Source organism: Melospiza melodia, chromosome 5, assembly GCF_035770615.1.
Source record: "Melospiza melodia melodia isolate bMelMel2 chromosome 5, bMelMel2.pri, whole genome shotgun sequence".
Taxonomy (NCBI): Eukaryota; Metazoa; Chordata; class Aves; order Passeriformes; family Passerellidae; genus Melospiza; species Melospiza melodia.
In genome coordinates this window covers 90221804-90243673 of record NC_086198.1, presented here as the reverse complement: position 1 = coordinate 90243673, position 21870 = coordinate 90221804, and the positions used below count along the sequence as shown (strand labels likewise).

General features: G+C 50.6%; 1 protein-coding gene across 12 annotated transcripts in view; it reads right to left on the bottom strand.

The window, feature by feature from the left end:
• EXOC6B (exocyst complex component 6B) overlaps nt 1-21870 on the bottom strand; it is a 296107-nt gene that overhangs the window by 97588 nt on the left and 176649 nt on the right. For all 12 annotated transcript variants that reach the window (XM_063157788.1, XM_063157789.1, XM_063157782.1 and 9 more), the window contains 10 exons: nt 17336-17419; nt 17172-17218; nt 15174-15294; nt 12397-12468; nt 11735-11832; nt 10910-11015; nt 9949-10058; nt 5187-5298; nt 3529-3663; nt 2065-2244 (listed from right to left, as the gene is read on the bottom strand). In XM_063157788.1, coding sequence (XP_063013858.1) covers nt 2065-2244; nt 3529-3663; nt 5187-5298; nt 9949-10058; nt 10910-11015; nt 11735-11832; nt 12397-12468; nt 15174-15294; nt 17172-17218; nt 17336-17419 — 1065 coding nt within the window. The remainder of the gene's footprint in view (nt 1-2064; nt 2245-3528; nt 3664-5186; nt 5299-9948; nt 10059-10909; nt 11016-11734; nt 11833-12396; nt 12469-15173; nt 15295-17171; nt 17219-17335; nt 17420-21870) is intronic.

Below are 21870 nucleotides of genomic sequence, written 5' to 3'. Positions count from 1 at the left end.
CTCCAACTAATATTCAAAAATTCCAAACCTGCAGCTCCCACAAAGCTTTGACCCAGACCTGATGCTCCCAAACCATGCTGAGGTGCCTCCCATGTCTCCCCAAGCTTTGGGGAGGCTCTGGAGCTCAGGGGCTGCCCAGCAAACTCAACTTCTTCTCAGCTGGGGCTTTTCTAACCCAGCTCTGCAAGACAAAAGGCTGCCTCGATCTGTCCTGGTGCTTTTTAGACCAATTCAAGTCCTCCCAGCCTCCAAACCAACCCTGACTGGCTCCAAAAGGAAACATTAATATTTAAGGAAGATAAATCACTGCTGGCCCACCTCATAAATCACTGTGGGCATCCCCCCCCCAGCTCATCTCTGCTGCTTCATGCTCTGCTGCAGAGACAAATCTCCCTGTCAAGTTCCATTACTGGCACCTGAGGATCCCCAGCGTGATGGGTGGAAGCCTCCAGGTGCTAAACCAACCCACTGCTCCTTTCTTTTAAGGAGAAATCCAGCCATTTCCAGCATCTCCTGGCTTTGGAAGGCACCTGCCACAGGACACCTGCCCGGGGACATTTGGGACAAACCTGGCTGCGGAGATGGACCGAAGTCCTCCCCACCTCTCTGCTCATTTATCAGTTTGTCCAACTGGTAACAGAGCTGAGGAAGCCACTTCTCCTCCTCACAGGTGCAGAGGAGCAGGGAAAGACACTTCCAGTCCCCTTTTGGGGGTTTCTCCCCCCCAGCAAATCAGCCAGAGCTCCCCCTGCTCCCAGATTTTCCTGCTGGGATGGGGATGCCCAAAGACATGAGGCAGCACAGTTTGGGGGTGTGACAACTCCCAAAACAGGAGGGTGGGACCTCCTTCCAGAGGAGAATCCCAGGGCACACACAGAACGAAGGAAGCTGCCACTGGGGAATATTAAATCTCCCCTTCCTGTTTATTCCCAGCTCGTGAAAGCAGCAAATAAATCCCAGTTTCGCAAAGGAAGAAAGATCTGAAATTGCTTTTAGAACAGCCACAGAGTTCAGGGGATTTGCTGTTTCAAAATACCTGCTGATCCTCCCGAGAGTGTATCCACACAGCTCAAAACAAATGCCACTTAGAGGAGGGAAAAAAGCTGCTGGAGCAAAAAAGGAATCTCCCTGGTGATTGGATTTTTCCTACCAATGAGACAGCACTCAGCCGACTGCAAAAAGCAGCATAAAGTACATTTCTGATGGCAACAGCAGCATAAACACAGGGACTTTAGACAGCAGAGAGAAGAAAGAAACATATGGTGCCTTCCAAGGCAGCAATACTGGGATGGGAGGCATCAGGGACTTGACAAACACTTGGAAACGCAGCTGTAGTTCCAGTAACGCATCCACAGGCTGGATTTTTGGGAAAAAAGAAATCTGTATGGACATTATCTGGAAGTTAAAGTGTCTGAAATACAGGTGTGGAATAAATTACAATCCTGCTGATACACGGTGGGCTGGGATGGAGCCTCAATCCCACAAATCTATATTTGCAAATATTTGGGAGAGTCCTGAAGACCAGAGCTTGTGGTGACACGTGAAACCCCTTCTGTCGCAGACATCTTTTCATGAAAAATCGTTTCCTTAGAATTTTTCCTCCTGAGAAGCTGAGAGGCCCCAGGAGCAAAATGTAAACAATGGTTATCTGCTGCTGTGGAATGCAACAGGTGCATCTGTGATTGGTCTCATGTTGGCTGTTTGTAATTAATGGCCAATCATAGCCCAGCTGGCTCGGACTCTGTCCTAGACAGAAGCTTTGTTATCATTCTTTCTGATTCTATTCTTAGCTTAGCCAGCTTTCTGATGAAACCTTTTCTTCTATTCTTTTAGTATAGTTTTAATGTAATATATATAATAAAACAATAAATCAAGCCTTCTGAAACATGGAGTCAACATTCTCATCTCTTCCCTCATCCAAGAACCTCTGTGAACACCATCACACACTTCCTTTAAAAACAGAATTTTTCCCATATCCCCCACATCCCCAGGCCCCATTTCCAGCACAGCCCATGAGGTTTGAGCTCCCCCAGGACCCAGGAGCAGGAGGGAGGGCGGGCTCACCGGGAGGTGGGTGAACACGGCGAAGGTGCTGCGCAGGAAGCCGATCAGATCCACCAGGTACTCGCTGGCCCGGCTGCCTGGCTCTGGGGCCATCCAGTCGTAGTCGGCCAGCTGCAGGAACTGGTCGATCTTCTGGTTCAGGTTGGTGTAGATCTCCTCCTCAGCAGCGTGTCGAGCGTCCTGGGAATGAGGCAGGGTGTGGGATGGGGGCAAAAATCCCACGTGGGATGGGGGCTCCAAACCAGCAAAATCCCACATGGGATGGGGGCTCCAAACCACTGAGACCCCACATAGGATGAGGGCTCCACTCCACCACTGAAATCCTGCGTGGGATGGAGGCTCCACTCCACCAAAATCCTACATGGGATGAGGGCTCCACACCAATGAAACCCCACATGGGATGAGGGCTCTAAACCATCAATATCCTACAAGGGATGGGGGCTCCACTCCATCTTCAACAGGGTGGGAGCTCCACCCAGCCTTTAGACTGGGATTTGACACAGCCCTCAAGCTCAGGGCAGCCACCACGAGGCTGCTGCAGCCGCATGCTGGTGGGACAGGGACCACCAGGCTGTGGTGGGCAGCACCAAGCTGGATTCTGCCCCTGATGTCACCTGAGGACAAATCCAGAGGAGATGGAGGAGAGACTGGCTCCAGGGCTGGGATCCTGGTGCTGATGACACCAAGGTGGTGTTCAACCCCTGGATGGGCTGTTCCAGAGTCAATGATCTCTGTGGGTCCCTACAGCTCAGGATATCCCATGATTCTGAGGTGGGAGAGGAACATTCCCCATGGAAACCCCACCAAACCCAGGGCAGGGCTGGGTTCAGGAGCCTCCCTGCCAGAACAAGGGCAGGACACTCAGCTTCAGGCCAGACAGGTGGATAAAGGCAGGATGGACTTCCCTGGGGACACCCCATGGCAAAGCCCCACCAAACCCACTGCTGCTGTTCCCACCTCTGGATCTCCACGGGACACTCCACACTTGACCCAATCAGATCCCATATAAAGCACTCCTGGGGTGGGATTTAAAGGGTGGAAAATCTGGGAGTTTCTGTCAGCCCTGATTTTTAGGGGATAATGCCAAAAGGAGTGGAAAGACGGAGAAATATAAATTCTGGAAATCTTTCTCCTGGGTGGAAGAGGAATCTGGTGTCCATGACACAGCACTCCAACAGCAAAGCGAGGATTTATTTAAATAAGAAATATGAGGCTTTTGTTTAAGATCTCCTTAATCCTTTACCTAATTAGTGCTGCAAATTAAGGACAAAACCTCCCATGATCTCAACAGGAGCAACGCTCCAAAGGACAAACCCAAAGCGATGGCGCAACCTCCCCAACAAATAGGCCAGAATCATCCTTGGGCTCAGCCCAGCTGGCCCTGAGGCCTCCTGAGCAGAGCAGATCCCTGCCAGCACCCACCCAGGGGTGGGACCCTGAAGGTGGTGGTGCTGTAGAGCTCACCTTGAAGGTGGTGGTCCCGTAGAGCTTGGTGGTGTGCACGGTCTCCGGCAGCACGTTGGTGATGTTGGTGATGAACTCCTCCAGGAACTTGCAGGATTTCTCCAGGTGGGTGGTGTTGATGATGATCTGCACCAGCTGGGGAGGCAGAGAAGGGTTTCAGCCCCACTGCCAGTTCCATGCAATGCTGACGCTGTGCAAACACCCTGAGCTTTGCTACGGACTCCAGTTTCTCCTCCTTTAACAACACCTAAATCCAAGATAATTTTGGGGGGGAAGCATTTCCCATGACAGCCACTAGTACCACAGGAGGCGATTTTTTCTTTTCAAGGACTTTCCTACATTGAGCTGTCACTCAGAGCTCCCCAAAAAAAACTGCCAGGACACATCAGGAGGCTCCAGGCTGCCACTGAACCCGAAAAATAACCCGAGCTTGAGTGACACCGAGCAGCATCACACGGGCCCCGAACAAAGGAACCACGAGGTTTGGCTCTGGCAGGTGTGAGGTGAGCAGATCCCTGCCAGCCCTGGGGCAGCAGAACGCCCTGGGTTGGTGTCATTTCACTGCTGGAGCCTGGTGGGGCTGTCTGCAGCCACTTCCCATGCAGGAAGGGCTTGGAAACGCTCCCAAATCTGAAGGAGATTGGATTCATCAGCAATTTCAAAGGTGCAGGCATAGAAATTGTGAAGTGACACCACAAAGATCCCAGCACTGGTGCTAGTGACACCTTGGGAGGTTCAGACTGGATATGGGGAAAGAGAACAAACACTGAAAAGGTGCAGAATGGGAACAGGGTGTCCAGAGAAGCTGTGGGATGTCTGGGACAAATGAGAAGTTGGGAAAGGAAAGCCTTAGGTGACACGATGCAAGGCAGCAATAATTAAGTAAACAATTAGTAACTCCTTGTTTAATACCAGCAATTAGTAACACCTTCTTTAATACCCAGAGGTCCCACCTGTCCCGGAGACCTGCAGATATACATGGATTAAAATCATCAGGAACCTGATTTTGTACCAAAAAAAAAAAAAAAAACAGACCACAGAAAGAAAATCCCAGATTAGGGTTTGTGCTGCAGCAATGTGCTGAATCCACTCAAACATCACCAAAAAAATGAGGATTGCTCTTCCATTCCCTCACATTTCCTGCTTGGATCTCCTCTGGTCCTCCCTGAAGTCCTCTGACTTTAACTCAGATTTGTAACATTGCCCAAAATGTAGAGTACAAAATTCACAAACAATAGCAAAGAAACCTCTTCACTTTCCACAAGCTAAAGTTCCTCGCTTTGTACAACAACTCCGAGCAGTTTTCCAGGCAAATATTTCATGGAATGCTCCAAACTAGCACCTCTAGAAGGAGTTCTAGGGACCTCGTGTCACCCTGCCCTAGAATCACACAATCCAGGAATAGTTCGGCTTGGAAGGGACTTCAAAGATGATCTAATTCCAACCCGAACACGTCCTGCTATCCCAGGTGCTCCCAGCCCCAGCGTCCAACCTGGCCTTGGACACTGCCAGGGATCCAGGGGCAGCCACAGCAGATCTGGGAATTCCATCCCAGCCCCTCACCCAGGAATTCCTTCCCAAGGTCCCACCCATCTCTGCCCTGTGGCAGAGGGAAGCCATTCCCTGTGGCTCCATTCCCAAGGGAATCCACAGCCCACCTCTGTCAGTCCAACGTTTTTCCTCTTGATGACATTCTGTAAACAGTTGCTCAGGGTCCGGGTCAGCAGCAGATTTGTGGATTTTCTGATCATGTCATCAACTTCTGTGGAGCTGCGAAGAAAAATTGAAAGAGGGATTTGCAAGATACTCCATGGAAACAAGATCCCTGGGAATTCTCCTCATCCTCCGTCCTGACTCTCCCCTGCCTCACCCCTGAGCAGCCCTGCAGGGCTCACAGGAGCTGGTGTTTGAAATGCATCAAAATAAAACAATTTAAGCATTTTATCCATGTTTCAGGAGGAATAGCACCTGCAGATCCCAAATTCCTCAGCCTCCCATCCAAGAGGAACTGGTCCAGCCTAAGGAAGAGCTGTCCATGGCATCAGCACAACCCTGCCCTCAACACTGGGGGTTGCATGCTCAGAACAAGGGAAATGAACTCCAATGGTGAAATCACAATTCAAATCCTCCAAAATTCCCCTCTCAGCCCTTTCTGGGCTTTTACACAAAATTACAGAACCATGGAATGGTCAAGGTTGGAAGGGATCTTAAACAGAAACTGGAAAAACTGCAGGAGTGAGCAAAGTCACAGGAATGGGTTTAGAAGGTCACACTTGCAATGATCTCTGGATTTCCACACAGGGACTCCTCAGCACAGCCCAGCTCCACTCCCAGAATCCCAGAGTGGTTTGGGTTGGAAGAGACCTTAAATCCCATCCCATTCCCAACCCCATCCATGGGCAGGGATGCCTTCCACTATCCCAGGTGGATCCAAGCCCCACTGTCCAACCTGGCCTTGGGCACTGCCAGGGATCCAGGGACAGCCACAGAAAATCTGGGAATTCCAGCCCAGCCAGGAATTCCTTGCCAAGATCCCAGCCCAATCTCCCCTTTCCCAGTGGGAGCCATTCCCTGGCTCCTGTCCCTGCAGGCCTTGTCCCCAGTCCCTCTCCAGCTCTCCTGGAACCCATTTAGGAACTCTGAGGATTCCCTGGAATTTTCCCTTCTCCAGGGGAGCATTCCCAGCTCTCCCAGCCTGGCTCTAGCCCTGGAACACCAGGCTGGAAGCTCCTACACCCCATTCCTGCCCTTTCCCAGCTGTCTGGAGCAGCAGCACCGTTGGAATTTGGGGGTTCAGGCCCTCCCAGGTGCTCACTGTGCCACCTCTCCTTTCTCCAGGAGGTTTTGCCAATCCCCCCTGCCAGAGGCTCCTTGGATCTGTACTTGGCTCTGGATTAGCCCTGACAGGAGTGGGAATTGTCTCCTGCAGGAGGGGCAGGAGAGGGAATTCCCAATGGGAAGGCCGGGCAGGAACTCTGATCCTCCCGGTAAATGGAGCCCCTGACCTTTGGCTCCTTCTCCTGCTCCACCTGACAGAGGGGCCACGTCACAGGGCTGGGATTGACGTGGGAAACAAAAGCCAACCTTGAAGTTATCCCAGGAGAAAGGTGGGGGGCGTTGGGATGCTGCAAGCGGGGGGTGGGAATGGCTGGGATGGGATTTTGGGTAGGAATTCCTGGATGGGAGGGTGGGCAGGGGCTGGGCTGGAATTCCCAAATTTGCTGTGGCTGCCCCTGGATCCCTGGCAGTGCCCAAGGCCAGGCTGGACATCGGGGTTTGGAGCAGCCAGGGATAGGGGAAGGTGTCCCTGCACTATCCCAAGTTCTTCCAGGATTTGGGGTTTGTTTGTAAAAAAACCAACCAAAACCCAAGCCTTGGTGATCAGAGCTGATCATCCTTGCACCCACTGTTTTCCAGAGATACTCCCTATTTCCAGAGGGAAATTCCACTGGAAAAAGCAAGACGGTAGATTTGAAGACAACCTGATGAATTCAGCTTGTAAAAAGGCAAAAGTGCCAAGGAGATAAAGGAAATTTTCCTGCTCCACTCCAATCAGTAGTGCCAATAATAAAAACTCCAAGCCCTACAAACCCACCCGGAGCCTCCAAACTCTCCTCAAGTGAAACAACTCCCACATCAAGGAGAACCCTCCCATCCCAACAAATACAAGGAGCTGCTTTAACAAAATAATTAGCGGAGGGGGGAGAAAAAAAAAAAACCATAAAATGTGAGCTGCACTTTGTGCTGTGCAGGAAAAGGCTTGAAGGGAACTGTCTGGGATAATGACAGCTCCTGTCCCGGATCCTGTGGCAGCTGTGGTGACCTCCAGGCCCCTGTGAGTGACGGGCTGACCCCCAGCACTCCGGGGTGCTCCGTAAATGACAGGGCCAGGCGAAAAAAGAAAGGGAGGAGAAAAGGGAACTCGCTGCCGGCTTTGTAGCCAAGCTTCCTAATAAAACCTAATTCAAGCTGTCAGGGTGAAATGAAGAAAGTGTCAACAGGGGTTTGCAGAGAAATATTCCAAATGTTTGGCTGCGAGAGCTGGAGCTGGGGCTCCCCTCCCCCCCTGCTGCTCCGAAAGGGCTGGAAAATCCAATGTGGAAAGGAATTTTAATAATGGGTCTGGTGGGAGCCCCAGGAGGGACCCACGGGGACACCTCTGCTCCCTGCCCTGCCAGGGCCAATCATCCCAGCCATGGGGAGCAGCACCCACAGGAATGGGCTCTGGGAAGGGAGAGGGGCCATGCTGAGCCCGGGTTAGGGGCCCTGGGAGCCACCAGCAGGAGGAGGAGAAGCTGCCACCACTGCAAGGGTGAGGTGGAACATGGGGGAGAAACTCCTGAGCTCCCAGAGCAACCCACAGGGAAAGGGACTCTCCAAATTGGCATTAGAGAGTCCCTTTCTCCAATAAGAAAAGGACTCCATGGAGAATCCTTGGCTCCAGGGCAGAGCAGGAAAATCCTGGAGAGCCTGGGGCACTGGAACAGCCACTGAGTCCCCAGAGCTGTCCCAGCTCCACAGAAGCCATGGGGCGGTTTGGGATGGAAGAGACCTTAAATCCCATTGAGATCCAACTCCAGGGACACCTCCCACTGTCCCAGGGGGCTCCAGCCTCACCTTGGGCACTGCCAGGGATCCAGGGGCAGCCACAGAAAATCTGGGAATTCCAGCCCAGCCAGCAATTCCTTGCCAAGATCCCAGCCCAATCTCCCCTTTCCCAGTGGGAGCCATTCCCTGGCTCCTGTCCCTGCAGGCCTTGTCCCCAGTCCCTCTCCAGCTCTCCTGGAGCCCCTCCAGGCACTCTGAGGATTCCCTTGAGTTTTCCCTTCTCCAGGGGAGCATTCCCAGCTCTCCCAGCCTGGCTCCAGAGCACAGGGGCTCTGGAATTCTGGGAGCAGCTCTGGGGCCTCCTCTGGGCTTTCTCCACAGCTCCAGGGTCAGGTCATGGCCAGGATATGAAGCTCCCAAGGAGGTGGAACTCCTCTCACCCCAATCCAGCCTCGTGTTAGCCCAGGGAAGGGAAGGAGGATGAACCCCTCCAGCCAAACTCTTGTCCTGCATTTCTCAGCCTCTCCCAAGCTGTGAATGCTGCTGATGCAAAGGCAAAGCCCCAGCTCTCAGTTCCTGGCAGACCCTGCTGGTTTTCAGTCTCACACACGTACACATGGGTGAAACGAGCATCAAAGCACCCCGGGATGGAGCAGGGAGGGTAAACACATGGAATATTTTGCAGGCTTTAAAAAAAAAAAAAAAAAAATCACATTATTTGTATATAAACTCCCCGAAGAAACAAGAACAACAAAAGCACGAAACCAGCAGCTGAAACTCGTTCCTGACCAAAAATCCAACCCTCAGAGCCTTCCTGACAACACTTCCATGGAACCACGGGATTCCCATTCCTTGGGGAGCAGTGAGGGGAGACCTGGGGGGATCAGAGGTGCTCCAGCAGGCCCTGGGGACAAGTGGCCACCACAGCCTCTCTCCAGACATCCCCATTCATTTATTTATTAAAGAAATGCCACAGAAACATCTCAGAGGAAACAGCCCCAACTGAGATTGTCCTGGGAACAAGGAATTCCCTGGAAGTGTCCAAGGCCAGGCTGGAGGAGGCTTGGAGCACCATGGAAATTGTCCAGTGATGAGTTTGGAAACAATCCCTGAAGTTCCTCCCAACCCAAACCACCCTGGGATCTCCCCCTGCAGGAGCAGAGGTGTCCAGCCAAAATCCCACTGCTCCAGAGCCACTTCCAGCCTGGACAGGCTCCATCCACAGGGGGAGGCCGGTGGTGAGAGGAGAGCCTTGGAGTACTTGTGGGAATCAGAAGTGGAATGGCACTAGTCCTGGTTTTATTGTGATTGCTGAGGTGAGGATCCGACAGGACACTGGCTGGGGAAGTTGGGTGATGTCCCACTGTCTGGTGTGCCACGTGTTGGTTATGCTGGAGAATAAGACAAGGGCAGAAGCAGCTGCTTGAGTCAGGAAGTATTTAGTGGCAGCTTCAATGGCTCGTGGGTGATGGGATTTTGAGATTAATGGGAGGATGGCGAGTGTGTTGATTTCAAGGCCGATCCAGGCCATAATTCAGTGGTTATTTGAGACACTAATGGTTGTTTCTAGGAGTAGACTAATAATTAAGATTAGATTTGCCTGGAGGTTCATTAGCAGGGGAAGAAGTTGAACCATCACTTTTGGGGTATGGGCCCCATAGCTTGTTTAGCTGACCCTACTAGAAAGTAACATAAAGGAAGCGTGGAGGGCTTTGATTCCTCTAGTGCAGGTTGGATTCCTGCGTTTCTAAGCGCTAGGAAATGAGAGGGTTGGGATAGCCCCACGTTCACTTTATCATAGTGACCCAGGCACATTTCCAGCAGGGCCTCAGGAGAGGAGGCAGGCCCGCTCTCTGAGGGCACGGTTCCCACCTGAGGTGCAGGTCCTCGGAGAACTTGAGGCAGGCATAGATGAACTCCTTGATCTGGCCGTAAACCTTGGGCACGAACTCCGAGAAGGGAAACTTCTTTGGGAAGGGTTGCTGGAAAACAGGGCGAGAAAGAACAGCTCCAGAGAGAGGGTTCTCCCAGGCAGGCAGAGCAATTCTGGGATTTATCCTGGATTTTATCAACACTTCAGCCAAGGGGGAGAGCAGATAATCACAAATAGAGCAGGAGGGCTTTGCGGCCATTCCCTCTCCCAACTCCCTTCTCCTCCCATTGGGAACACCTGGAATTCCTCCCCCACCATGCACAAAGTGTTTTCCTGCTCACCACCCCCAGGTGCTGCCCAAAATCCAGGAGCAAACAGATTTTCCAACACCAAATTTTCCCAGTTTTTACCCCCAGCACTCAGAGCTGGGAGGGGCAGGGAACAGCTGAACCCCGGGACTGAATTTTGGGGCAGGACACAGAAACCTGAACCCCAGACTGGGATCACCAGGGTTGGATTTGCTGCCTGCCAGGTGTGGATTTAGGATTTGAGGGACATCTGGACACACTTTGGTTTACCAAGCACATGCTCGTGCAAAGGCCAAGAACCATCACTTTTCTGGGCTCTTTTTCTCTAAATATGAGACTAAAACCAAAAAAGGTCAATCCCAGCGTCCATAAAATAGGAATAAAATGCCAGTGGAAGAGGATTTTTCTACCTGTGTGACACAACACTCTGAGAGAAACACAAATCCCACTTCCCTCATCCACACAAGGAAATGCATCCCATGGGAGGAATATTGGTTCTTCCCCATTGATTTCCTTCCTCTTTTATAGTTTATTTGGGTTGGGGAGTTGATTTGGGGTTTGTTGGATGCTTTAAATGCCCACAAAGGGTGTGAGGTTCTCCTGCCCCAGCAACCAGGCCAGGCCAGGCCATTCTCCCCATTCCAAGATTTACCTTTTCAAGTTCAGCATCCTGGAATGGGAACTGCCCAACGATTTTCCTATAAACTTCTTCATTTGACACCGGGATGGGGCTGTAGTTATCTGAGTCAAGGATATTTCTGGGAGAAGAAGAGAAGAGTCAGGGAGACAAAGGTGAGGGGAAGTTTTCCCGCTGAGCCAGGGGATTCCCAGAGGCTGCTGCCAGGCTATGGTGGGATCCCAAATTCCTGCAGCAGCAGCCAGGGACGGCCCAAAGCAGCCACAGCTCAGTGATGGAGCGAGGGCACAGAACCATGGAATGGGCTGGGTGGGAAGGGACCTTAAACCCCATTGGGATCCAACTCCAGGGACACCTCCCACTGTCCCAGGGGGCTCCAGCCTCACCTTGGGCACTGCCAGGGATCCAGGGGCAGCCACAGCAAATCTGGCAATTCCAGCCCAGCCCCTGCCCACCCTCCCAGCCAGCAATTCCTTGCCAAGATCCCAGCCCAATCTCCCCTTTCCCAGTGGGAGCCATTCCCTGGCTCCTGTCCCTGCAGGCCTTGTCCCCAGTCCCTCTCCAGCTCTCCTGGAGCCCCTTCAGGGACTCTGAGCATTCCCTGGAATTTTCCCTTCTCCAGGGGAACATTCCCAGCTCTCCCAGCCTGGTCCCAGCCCGAGAGCAGCTCTGGGGTCTCCTCTGAATTTACTCCAGCAGGGGAAGACCCAGATGGGCTTCAAGGTCCCTTCCCACCCAACCCATTCCACCTTTCTATGACTGATCCCTCAAAAACTTCCACGCAGGGGCCAGAACCCCTCAGTGAGGGGTGTCTCAGGAGGTTCTGTTGGAGCCTCTCACCTGAAGACCCCAGCCCATTTCTTCAGCAGGGTCTCGCTGTACTGGTCCTGGATCTCCAGCAGCATGTCAAAGAGCTGGTTCACGGGGAAGCCATAGCCCTGCAGAGCAGCATGAAGGGAATGAAACCCCCAGCAGGAATCTGGGGATCATTTTCTGTATTTATCAGGGGCAAATCCCCCTTCCAGCACCACTCCAGGGGATCACTGTCTGTATTAAACAGGGCAAATCCTCTTCAGGTACCACCCCTGGTGCAGCTGGGGATTATTGTCTGTATCGAACAGGGGCAAATCCTCCTCTAGCACCACCCCTGGGCATCCTTGTCTGCATTTAACAGGGGTAAATCCTCCTCCAGGACCACTCCTGGTGCAGCTGTGGCTCACTGTCTGAATTGACCAGGGGCAAATCCTCCTCTAGCACCACCCCTGGTGCAGCTGGAGGGGCTCAGGGGGTGATTGACCAAGGGAGCACCACCTAGAGCTGTCCCAGGCCCGAGCTTGGTCCTTGCACAGACCAAATCAGGCTGTCCCTCAGGCCATCCACAAATGGCAAAAAAATTCTGGCATTTTTTTGGCCTAGAAATGCCAAAAAAGAGCTTGGCCAGCCCAGCCCAAGCACCAAAGCACTGCTGGAGCTCTGGGAGCACCAGGAGAGGCCCCACGTACCTGGAGCGTGTCAGCAAAGAGCACAATGAGGTTCTTCAGGTCCAACACCAGGCTGGGGTCAGAGCAGTAGGACTGGAGAGCAGGGCAGAGAGGAAAACACAGCTGTGACTGCGTGGCACAGCCCAAACCCTGCCCTGAGCCCCCCTGTGCCACCAGGGATCTGATAAACACTGCCCAGAGTTTATCTGATAAACGCTGCCCAGGCCCAGGAGCAGCGAGGGCAGGGCTGATAAGGGTGATAAGGCTGATAAGGCTCTGCTCTCCGGGCTGGAGAAGGCTCTGGGCTGCCCCAGAGACACCTGAGGTGTGTCTAAAACTGCCCAGGAGCTGCTGGGCAGTGAGAGGAGATGGCTCCCATGGTGTTGTCACCGTGGGACAGGGTGACATTTAATATTTACCTCTCATTTCATTTGCCTCTCATTTAATATTTACTGTGTTGTGTCTGATGGTAATGAAGCATCTCAGCCAGGCTGAGGGGAAAACACGCTGGATTGCAGCTCCAGCACGGGGATTTATCCTGCTCCAAACCCCCCAGACACAGCTCAGTGTCCCCAGAGCAGCCCCAGTCCCCCCTGGGCTTCCCAAGAGCAGCCAAAAATGAACTGGAAAATGTGGAGTTTGAGACAGAGGCTGCCCAAATATAGAATCAGTGATCCCCGGCTGGAAAGGGAGTGGGATTTAAGGCTTGCTGGAAACTCCAGGAGGAACAGCTCCATTAATCAGAGGGAAGGACTGGGAGACACACGTTTTCCATCTCCCTGTCCAAAAAGAAGAGTCAGGAAGAAAGATAATGCCCTGAAGCATCAGCAGTGATTAAAGATGTCCCTGTCTGCGGCGAGGAGGAAAATCCAGGGATAAATTTGTCTGCCTTGGAAGGATCCAAATGGCCTCAGCAAGGTGAGAGACCCTCCCTCAGATCCCAGTTTGGGATGCAGGGCACTGGTTGAACTGGGAGCGCTCAGGGCAAATAAATGGTGGTGGCCACAGGGGTTGGGAAATCGGGGAATGTTTTGTGATTGCTGAAGAAGCCTCCCCTGGCAGCCACTCCATGCGTTCCCTTTGGCACCGCTTGAAACAACCCGAGTGGCAACAAAGCTGGGAACACCAAAAAACCCCGTGGCTGGGCCTGCCTCAGCCTCCTGCTGCCAGCCCCGAGAAAATCCCACTTGAAACCAAAACAAACACAGGTTTGCAGCTGGGGGGGTTGGTGTTTATCCCCCCCTGCCAGCACAGGAGCTGGGGGGGAAGGAGGAGGCTCTGCAGTCACCTGGATGGGGATGGAGAACACCAGGAACCCTCTGGGGTCCCTCATCCCACAGAGATCCAGGTTCACCACAGAGATCTGTGTCCTTCTCTTCCCATATTTTCACCCTTGCTCTCTCCTGGGGTTCTGTCTCTCTGGATTTGGTTTTTCAGCCCATTTTTAGCCCACTTCTCAGCCCATTCACAGCCATGAAACTTAAGGGGATCAAGATGATCTCTAAGGTCCCCTCCAACCCAAACCACTCTGGGATTCTCTGATCATGTGTGCCAAAAGACGTTTTAACACCACATTTTGGGAAAAATCAACTTTCCAGTCACCTGGATGGGGATGGAGAACACCAGGAACCTTCTGGGGTCCTTCATCCCAGAAAGATCCAGGAGCAGGAAAGAGCCATGGAATGGGGTGGGGTGGAAAGGACCTTCAATCCCATCTGGTTCCACCTCCTTCCACTGCACCAGGATGCTCCAAATCTGGTGTTCGTGTCCACCTCTTTTCATATTTCCACCCAAGCTGCTCCTGGCTCTCTCCTGGGGTTCTCTCTCTCTGGATTTGTGTTTCCAGCCCATTTTCCAGTCCATTTTCAGCCCATTTCCAGTCCATTTTTAGCCCATTTTCAGCCCATTTTTAGCCCACTTCCAGCCCATTTTTCAGTCCATTTTCAGCCCATTTCCAGTCCATTTTTAGCCCACTTCCAGCCCATTTTTCAGTCATGAAATTTAAGGGATCAAGATGATCTCTAAGATCCCCTCCAACATAAACCACCCTGGGATTCTCTGGTTCTGTATCAGACAACGTCCTGTTTTGGTGTGCCAGAAAGACGCTTTTCTCTCCCAAGTTTCTTGGGAAAATCAATTTTCCAGTCATCTGGATGGGAATGGAGAACACCAGGAACCTTCTGGGGATCCCTCATCCCTGAGAGATCCAAGTTCATCAGAGAGATCTGTGTCCTTCTCTTCCCATATTTTCACCCAAGGTGCTCCTGGCTCTCTCCTGGGGTTCTGTCTCTCTGGATTTGCTTTTTCAGCCCATTTTCCAGCCCATTTTTAGCCCATTTCTCAGCCCATTTTTAGCCCATTTTCCAGCCCAATTTTAGCCATGAAATTTAAGGGGTCAAGATCATCTCCAAGGTCCCCTCCAACCTCAACCACCCTGGGATTCTCTGGCTCTCTATCAAACAAGGTCATGCTTTTCCAAAAAGATGCTTTTCCCCCCCATTTTTTTGGGACAAATCAACTCCTTCTGCTGCTGCTCCTCAAGAATTCTGGATTAAATAATGACAAAAACACAAAACCACCATTTTAGTCTTCAAAATATTGAGTTTGGTAGGGAAATACAGCCAACCAAGAGGCTAAAACAACCCAGACAAAGAGAATTATCTGCGTGTCTGCGTCGTTCCTTTAAACACTCATTGGAAAAGAGGGAGAACAAAGAATCCTGAGGGGGAAAAAAGGCAGAATTGCAACATGTCAGGGACAGTCAAGCAACAGCTGAGCTCTGCTGGGCTTTTACTCACGGAGTGGGTCCTGAGGGCCGCGATGGTTTTGGACAGGGCCATCTCCCACAGCTCATCAATGTAGGCCCGGTTGACCAGGCCCTGCGTGGTGTGCAGGATGTGATCCTCCACCACAAAAAACCTGAAACGCAGAAAACGCCACCGAAACTTCACATCTGAGGGGTCCAAGGACATCCCCGAGCCCCTTCGGGCAAAGTTGGGCTCTGGGTTTGGGGGATTTGTCAAATCCAGGCAGCTCCAAGCGCTTATTCCCTCATTTTTAATTTCACTGGGTTGGAGGAGGGAGGTAAAACCCTCCCTGTGCCGCTCTGTGTGTACACAAAGGCAGAATTCCCCCTCCGTGAGCTCTCCACCTTGTTATTCCCACAAGAACCACGGATTAAACTCTGCTGCAGCCAGCAGCAAGTCCATCACAACTGGGGAAAATGCTTTATCTTGCTATATCTGCAGGGAAAACTGCTTCATCTGCAGGGAAAAATGCTTTATCTGCAGGGAAAAACACTTCATCTGCAGGGCAAAATGTTTTAAATACAGGGAAAACTGCTTTATCTGCAGGGGAAAATCCTTTATCTGCAGGGTAAAATGCTTTAAGTATAGGGAAAACTTGATCTTCCCTCTTTATCTTCAGGGAAAAACACTTTATCTGCAGGGAAAAATGCTTTAAGTGCAAGGAAAAATGTTTTAAGTACAGGGGAAAATGTTGGAATTGTAGGGAAAACGCTTTATCTTCAGGGAAAACTGCTTTAAGTGCAGGAAAAATGCTTAATTTGCAGGGGAAAATGCTTTATCTGCAGGGGAAAATATTTTAATTACAGGGGAAACTGCTTTATCTGCAGGAAAAAATGTTTTAAGTGCAGGGAAAAAATGTTGGAACTGTAAGGAAAAATTATTTATCTGCAGGGGGAAATGCTTTATTTGCAGGGAAAAATGCTTTAAGTACAGGGAAAAATGTTGGAACTGCAGGGAAAAATGTTGGAACTGCAGGGAAAATCCCCTCTCCCACCCAGGCCCACCACATGCTCCCAAATTTCCAGACAATCCCAATTTGCTCCAATCTCCAGTTGGAGATGAACTCTGCTGCTCCAAACAAAGTGTTTTCCAAGGAATGAGGGTGAGAATGGGCATTTTAAATGGTGACACATGAATTTCCAGGTGGTTTTATCAAGGAAATCCAGGCCAGGAGCAGGGAGCTGCAGGAGGGGAGCACCACACGTGGAATTATTGAAATAATTCTCATTATTAGATGAAGAAAGAACAAATCCTGTCCAATTTTTATGGCTCAGCGGCCTTTGGAATTCTCCTCTCGGAGCTCAGTTTGGGAAGATTTTTGTTCAGATTTGAGCGTGACAAAAATGCAGCTCTGGGGAACAAAGAATCACCTCCTCCAGCAGGAAAATAATTAAAGAATAATAGTTAAATATTCCCAAATCATTACGGCAGCGAGCTCATTCATGTCATTAGCAGGGCAAGAAGATGAACATAATCCACAGGGTCATTCATCCTCAAATTCCCAGAAATCCAGAGAAACTCCCAGAAATTAATAAAAATTCCTAGAAATTCATAGAAAATCCCAGAAATTATGAGAAATTCCCAGAAATTATGAGAAATTCCCAGAAATTCCCAGAAATGTACAAAAATTCCTAGAAGTTCATATAAAATCTCAAAAAATTCATAGAAAATCCCAGAAATTCCCAGTAATTCATAAAAATTCCTAGAAATTCAGAGAAAATCCCAAAAAATACATAGAAAATCCCAGAAATTCAGACATCTGTAAGAGCTGGCAGGCCCCTCCCCGCTCCCCCCTCAGTGATACAGCAAAGTGGATAAAATTCACTTTACAACACTTAAAAAGCACAAACCACCTCTTTTTTTTGTCCTGTTTTGGCTTTGAGGACCACCAAAAATACCAACATTCCCTCCTCTCCTGGTTTTTTTTGGGCTCCTGAGCAGGCCAGGCCACCCATTTTTAGCAGGGCCGTGTATAAAAGGAACACCTACCCTACAATTTGATTGAAATACTTCCTGTAGCCATCTAAAGTTTCGTGCTGCAACAAAGAGAGAGGGAGCAGAGGTTAAAACCCAGGTGGCTGAGGGCAAGGGGGGATTTTGGGGATGAGCCAGGGCCAGCAGGAGCCCGGGATGAGGCTCCAGGACAGACTGACCATGTTGGAGGGAGGCTGCAGCACCAGCCGCGCTTGTTTTCTCCTCTGCTTCCTGTAGTAGCTCTCAAAGGTCTCCCGGGCTCCCTGGAAAACAGGAAAGGGTCATTGCAGCCCTCAGGATGTGCAGGAAGAGGTCACTTGGAATGTAAACCGTGGAATTGCTGAGGTCGGAAAAGCCCTCTGAGATCTGGGAGTCCAACCATGCCCAGAGGCACGAGGGCCACCAGTGCCACATGTCCCCAAGTGCCACAGACACAGGGCTGGAAACCCCTCAGGGATGGGCACTCCAAACCTCCCTGGGCACTTCCAATTCCTAATTCCCCTTTCCATGGAGAAATTCCTCCTCAGGGATTGTGCAGCCCCTTCCCAGCTCCCCCAGGGATTCTCCAGCCCCTTCCCAGCTCCCTCAGGAATTCTCCAGCCCCTTCCCAGCTCTGTTCCTGCCCTAGCCCTGCTGCCACCCCCAGCTGGCATATTCAATGCCCAACCTTGTGTTCCCCCAGCACAAATGTAGAATTTTCCCCCAAAATTCCATTCAAGTATCAGAGCACAAGGAGTTTATCTGAACACACCGAGTCCAACCCCGAGTGCTCAGGTACAGAAACGTTCCATGCCCAGTCCCTGGGATCCACAGGGATGTGCCCAGCTGATTTCTGGACCACAATATGGCCCAATGTTGGATTCATTGCTCCATGGAACAACCAATGGTGGTGTCAGCAAAGAGAATGAGGGGCCAAAAGACACCAAAGAAAGAAACAGGGGGAGGTAAAGGCAGCTCGGACAGGGCCTGGAGCACCCTGGGATAGGTGAGGATTCCCTACCCATGGATGGGCTCAAAAGGTCCCTCCAACCAAGTCCTCCTGGGATTCTGTGAGTTCCAGAATGTGTATGGGGTGCAGAGGTCCAGAATGTGTTTTGTGTACAGAATTCCAGAATGTGTTTGGGGTACAGAGGTCCAGAATGTGTTTGGGGTGCAGAATTCCAGAATGTGTTTGGAGTGGAGAATTCCAGAATGGGTTTGGGGTTCAGAATTCCAGAATGTTTGCAGTGCAGAATTTCAGAATGGGTTTGGGGTGCAGCATTCCAGAATGTGTTTGGAGTGGAGAATTCCAGAATTGTGTTTGGGGTGCAGAATTCCAGAATGTGTATGGGGTGCAGAATTCCAGAATGTGTTTGGGGCGCAGAATTCCAGGATGTGTTTTGTGTAGAGAATTCCAGAATGGCTTTGGGGTGCAGAATTCCAGAATGGGTTTGGAGTGCAGCATTCCAGAATGTGTTTGAGGTGCAGAATCCCAGAATATGTCAGGGGTAGAGAATTCCAGAATGTGTTTGGGTTACAGAATTCCAGAATGTGTTTTGTGTGCAGAATTCCAGAATGTGCTTTGTGTACAGCATTCCAGAATGGGTTTGGGGCACAGAATTCCAGAATGTGTTTGGGGCACTCCTCAAGACCACTCTGTATCATTGGGAGAAACAAACTCTGCAGCTCATTTTTCCCAACCTGCCGTGGCTCTGAGTGTCCAGAGGGTTTCCATGCCCACAGCTGACCCCTCTCCATGGCCATCACCCCTGGGCTGGGCTCTGGATGGCCCCTCTGGGGTGATCTTTGCTCCAAACCAGGCTCCACCTCAGCACCCCCATCCTGAAGCTCCCCAGAACTCAAGGATGAGCCCCCCAGGCCATCCAGCCCTGGATGTTTCATCCCTGCCCATCCTCCCTCCTCCACACCCTCCCTGTTTTCTGTCTGAAATTGGATCACAAACATCTCAGGGAAGGGACAACGTCTTGCTTTGAACTGTTGGGAGCCAAGGGAGAGGGGAAAAAAAAAAAAAACCAACAAAAAACCCAACTCAGCCTCATTTAGAATTCACAAAACAAACAACATGCAACAACAAATATCACCTGAGCGAGGCACCAGCTGTCAACCTGCTCCTCTCCAGAAAATAAATTAATTAAAAGCAAAACCTGATGGTAATTTAATGATTCTCCAGCTGTTGTGGCATTATACAACCAGGCTGCCTCGGGATGCCCTCAGCTACCAGGGGCTTGTGAGGAGCCATAGCCTGACTTGCTCCTTCTTTTCTCCAAGTGCAGCTCCAGGCTCAGGCAGGAATCAGCTCAGGGATGTGCCCAGAGCTCTCCCAGCTAATTCTACCCTTCCCAAAGGGGTCAAAATCCATCCAAATAACCTTTTTAGGTGCTAAAATCCATCCAAAAAACCTTCTTGGGTGCTCAAATTCATCCCCAAAACCTTCTTAGGTCCTAAAATCCATCCCCAAAACCTTCTAAGATTCTAAAATCCATCCCCAAAACTTTCTTACATGCAAAAATCCATCCCCAAAATCTTCTTAGGTGCAAAAATCCATCCCCAAAACCTCCTTAGGTAGAAAAATCAACCCCCAAAAATCTTCTTAGGTGTTCAAATCCATCCCCAAAACCTTTTAAGATTCTAAAATCTATCCCCAAAACTTTCTTACATGCAAAAATCCATCCCCAAAAGCTTCTTAGGTGAAAAAAATCCATCCAAAAACACCTTCTCAGGTCTTAAAATCCATTCCCAAAACCTTCTTAGGTGCAAAAATCCATTTTATAAACCTTCTTAGGTCCTAAAAACCATCTAAAACATCTTTTTAGGTACTGAAATCCATCTGCAAGACCTTCTTAGGTGTTAAAATTCATTCCCTAAAACCTTGTAAGGTCCTAAAATCCACCCCCAAAACCTTTTAAGGTGCTCAAATCCACCCCAAAATTTCCTTGCCACTGTGCAGGTGCACTGCAAAGGGATGTGGAGATTCTAAATGTGGATTTTGTCCTTGAATTCTGCTTTTTGTCCTGGCTGAGTCTCAGGGGGCTCAGGATGAGCAGCTCCCAGTCCATCCCAGGCACATCCAGCCACCCTGAAACCTGGATCACAAATCCCAGTTTTTCCCCTGTAATCAGGCTCAGGACCAACTTGAATCTATGAGAAATTTGATATTTTAAGAGAGATTTTAGAACCAGGAACTGTGAACCAACATTTCCCAGATGTCAGATGTTCCCAACATTCCCAAAAGCTGTTTCCCTCAGCAAAGGGAAAAATCCCAAGGCAGAAATCAGGGATCTACAAGTGAGGTCAAGAAAGAGGAGGATTATTACAATTTTATCAAACCAAGAGATAAAATTGGGTGGTGCCTGAAGCTAAAAATTGATAAATGCCATGCAGGGAGCAGCCACCTCCCTTTAAGCCCCTCTGCAAGGCCTGAAGTTTGGTGCTTCTCACAATCCTGGTGTTGTCCATGTCCTCTCCACCATGGGAAAACCAAGGAAAAAGGGATTGTCCCACTCCCACCCCACCACTGAGGGACAAAACCAAAAGGATTTATTAAATTCTGCTGGGCCTTGGCTCTCCAAACCTCCATGAGCAGCACAAACCCACCCATGATCATCTCCATCCTCATCAACCCAGCCCTGGTGCCATCACTGACACCTTGGAGTGAAGCCACTCATTAAGCTGGAGGAAATTACTTAAATAAAAAAAAATTAAAATTAAAAAATTAAAACTTAAAAAAACTAAAAAAATAATTGAATTTTGGGGCCAATTTAAAACTGAAGGTGTTTTTACATAATTTCTTTAATAAATGAGCGTGTGGCACCATCAAAGGCAGGAGCCACCACCAGCAGCAGCAGGACCATGGTTGGACACTCACACCAAACCCCTCATTCATGGTGCACCATCCCCTGAAATTAATGAGTAATTAATTCATCACTGGACTCACAGAAGCTGCTGTTTCCTCAATATTTTGTGGTAGCCTCAAGGACTCATTGGACTCTCCAAGAGGAGCAGGAGGCCTGAGACCAGTTTTAAGAGCAGATTTTGGAGGTTTCTGCTGAGACTGCACCAGATCCAGGCAGATCTGGGATTGATCCCTCATCCTCCAGCTCCAGGACCCTGCCTGCTCATCCACGCTTTCCCTCAGTAAAGAAAGGACAAGGAGCCACCCCACACCTGGCTGCATTTCCAGTGTCCCACCATGGCTGCGTCCAACCCAGCTCCACAGAATTCCAGACTGGTTTGGGTGGGAAAGGACCTGAAAAATCTCCTCATTCCCCCCCATCCATGGGCACCTCCCACTGTCCCAGCTGGATTCAACCTGGCCTTGGGCACTGCCAGGGATCCAGGGGCAGCCACAGAAAATGTGGGAATTCCAGCCCAGCCCCTGCCCACCCTCTCAGCCAGCAATTCCTTGCCAAGATCCCAACCCAATCTCCCCTTTCCCAGTGGGAGCCATTCCCTGGCTCCTGTCCCTGCAGGCCTTGTCCCCAGTCCCTCTCCAGCTCTCCTGGAGCCCCTCCAGGGACTCTGAGGATTCCTTGGATTTTCCCCTTCTCCAGGGGAACATTCCCAGCTCTCCCAGCCTGGCTCCAGCCCTGCAGCAGCTCTGGGGCCTCCTCTGGACTCTCTCCAGCAGCTCCCCACCATTCCCATGGGAAATTTTCCCCACCAGCTCCTCGGGAGCACCACAGGATGGGAGAGTCCCCCAGGTCCTGGGGCTCAT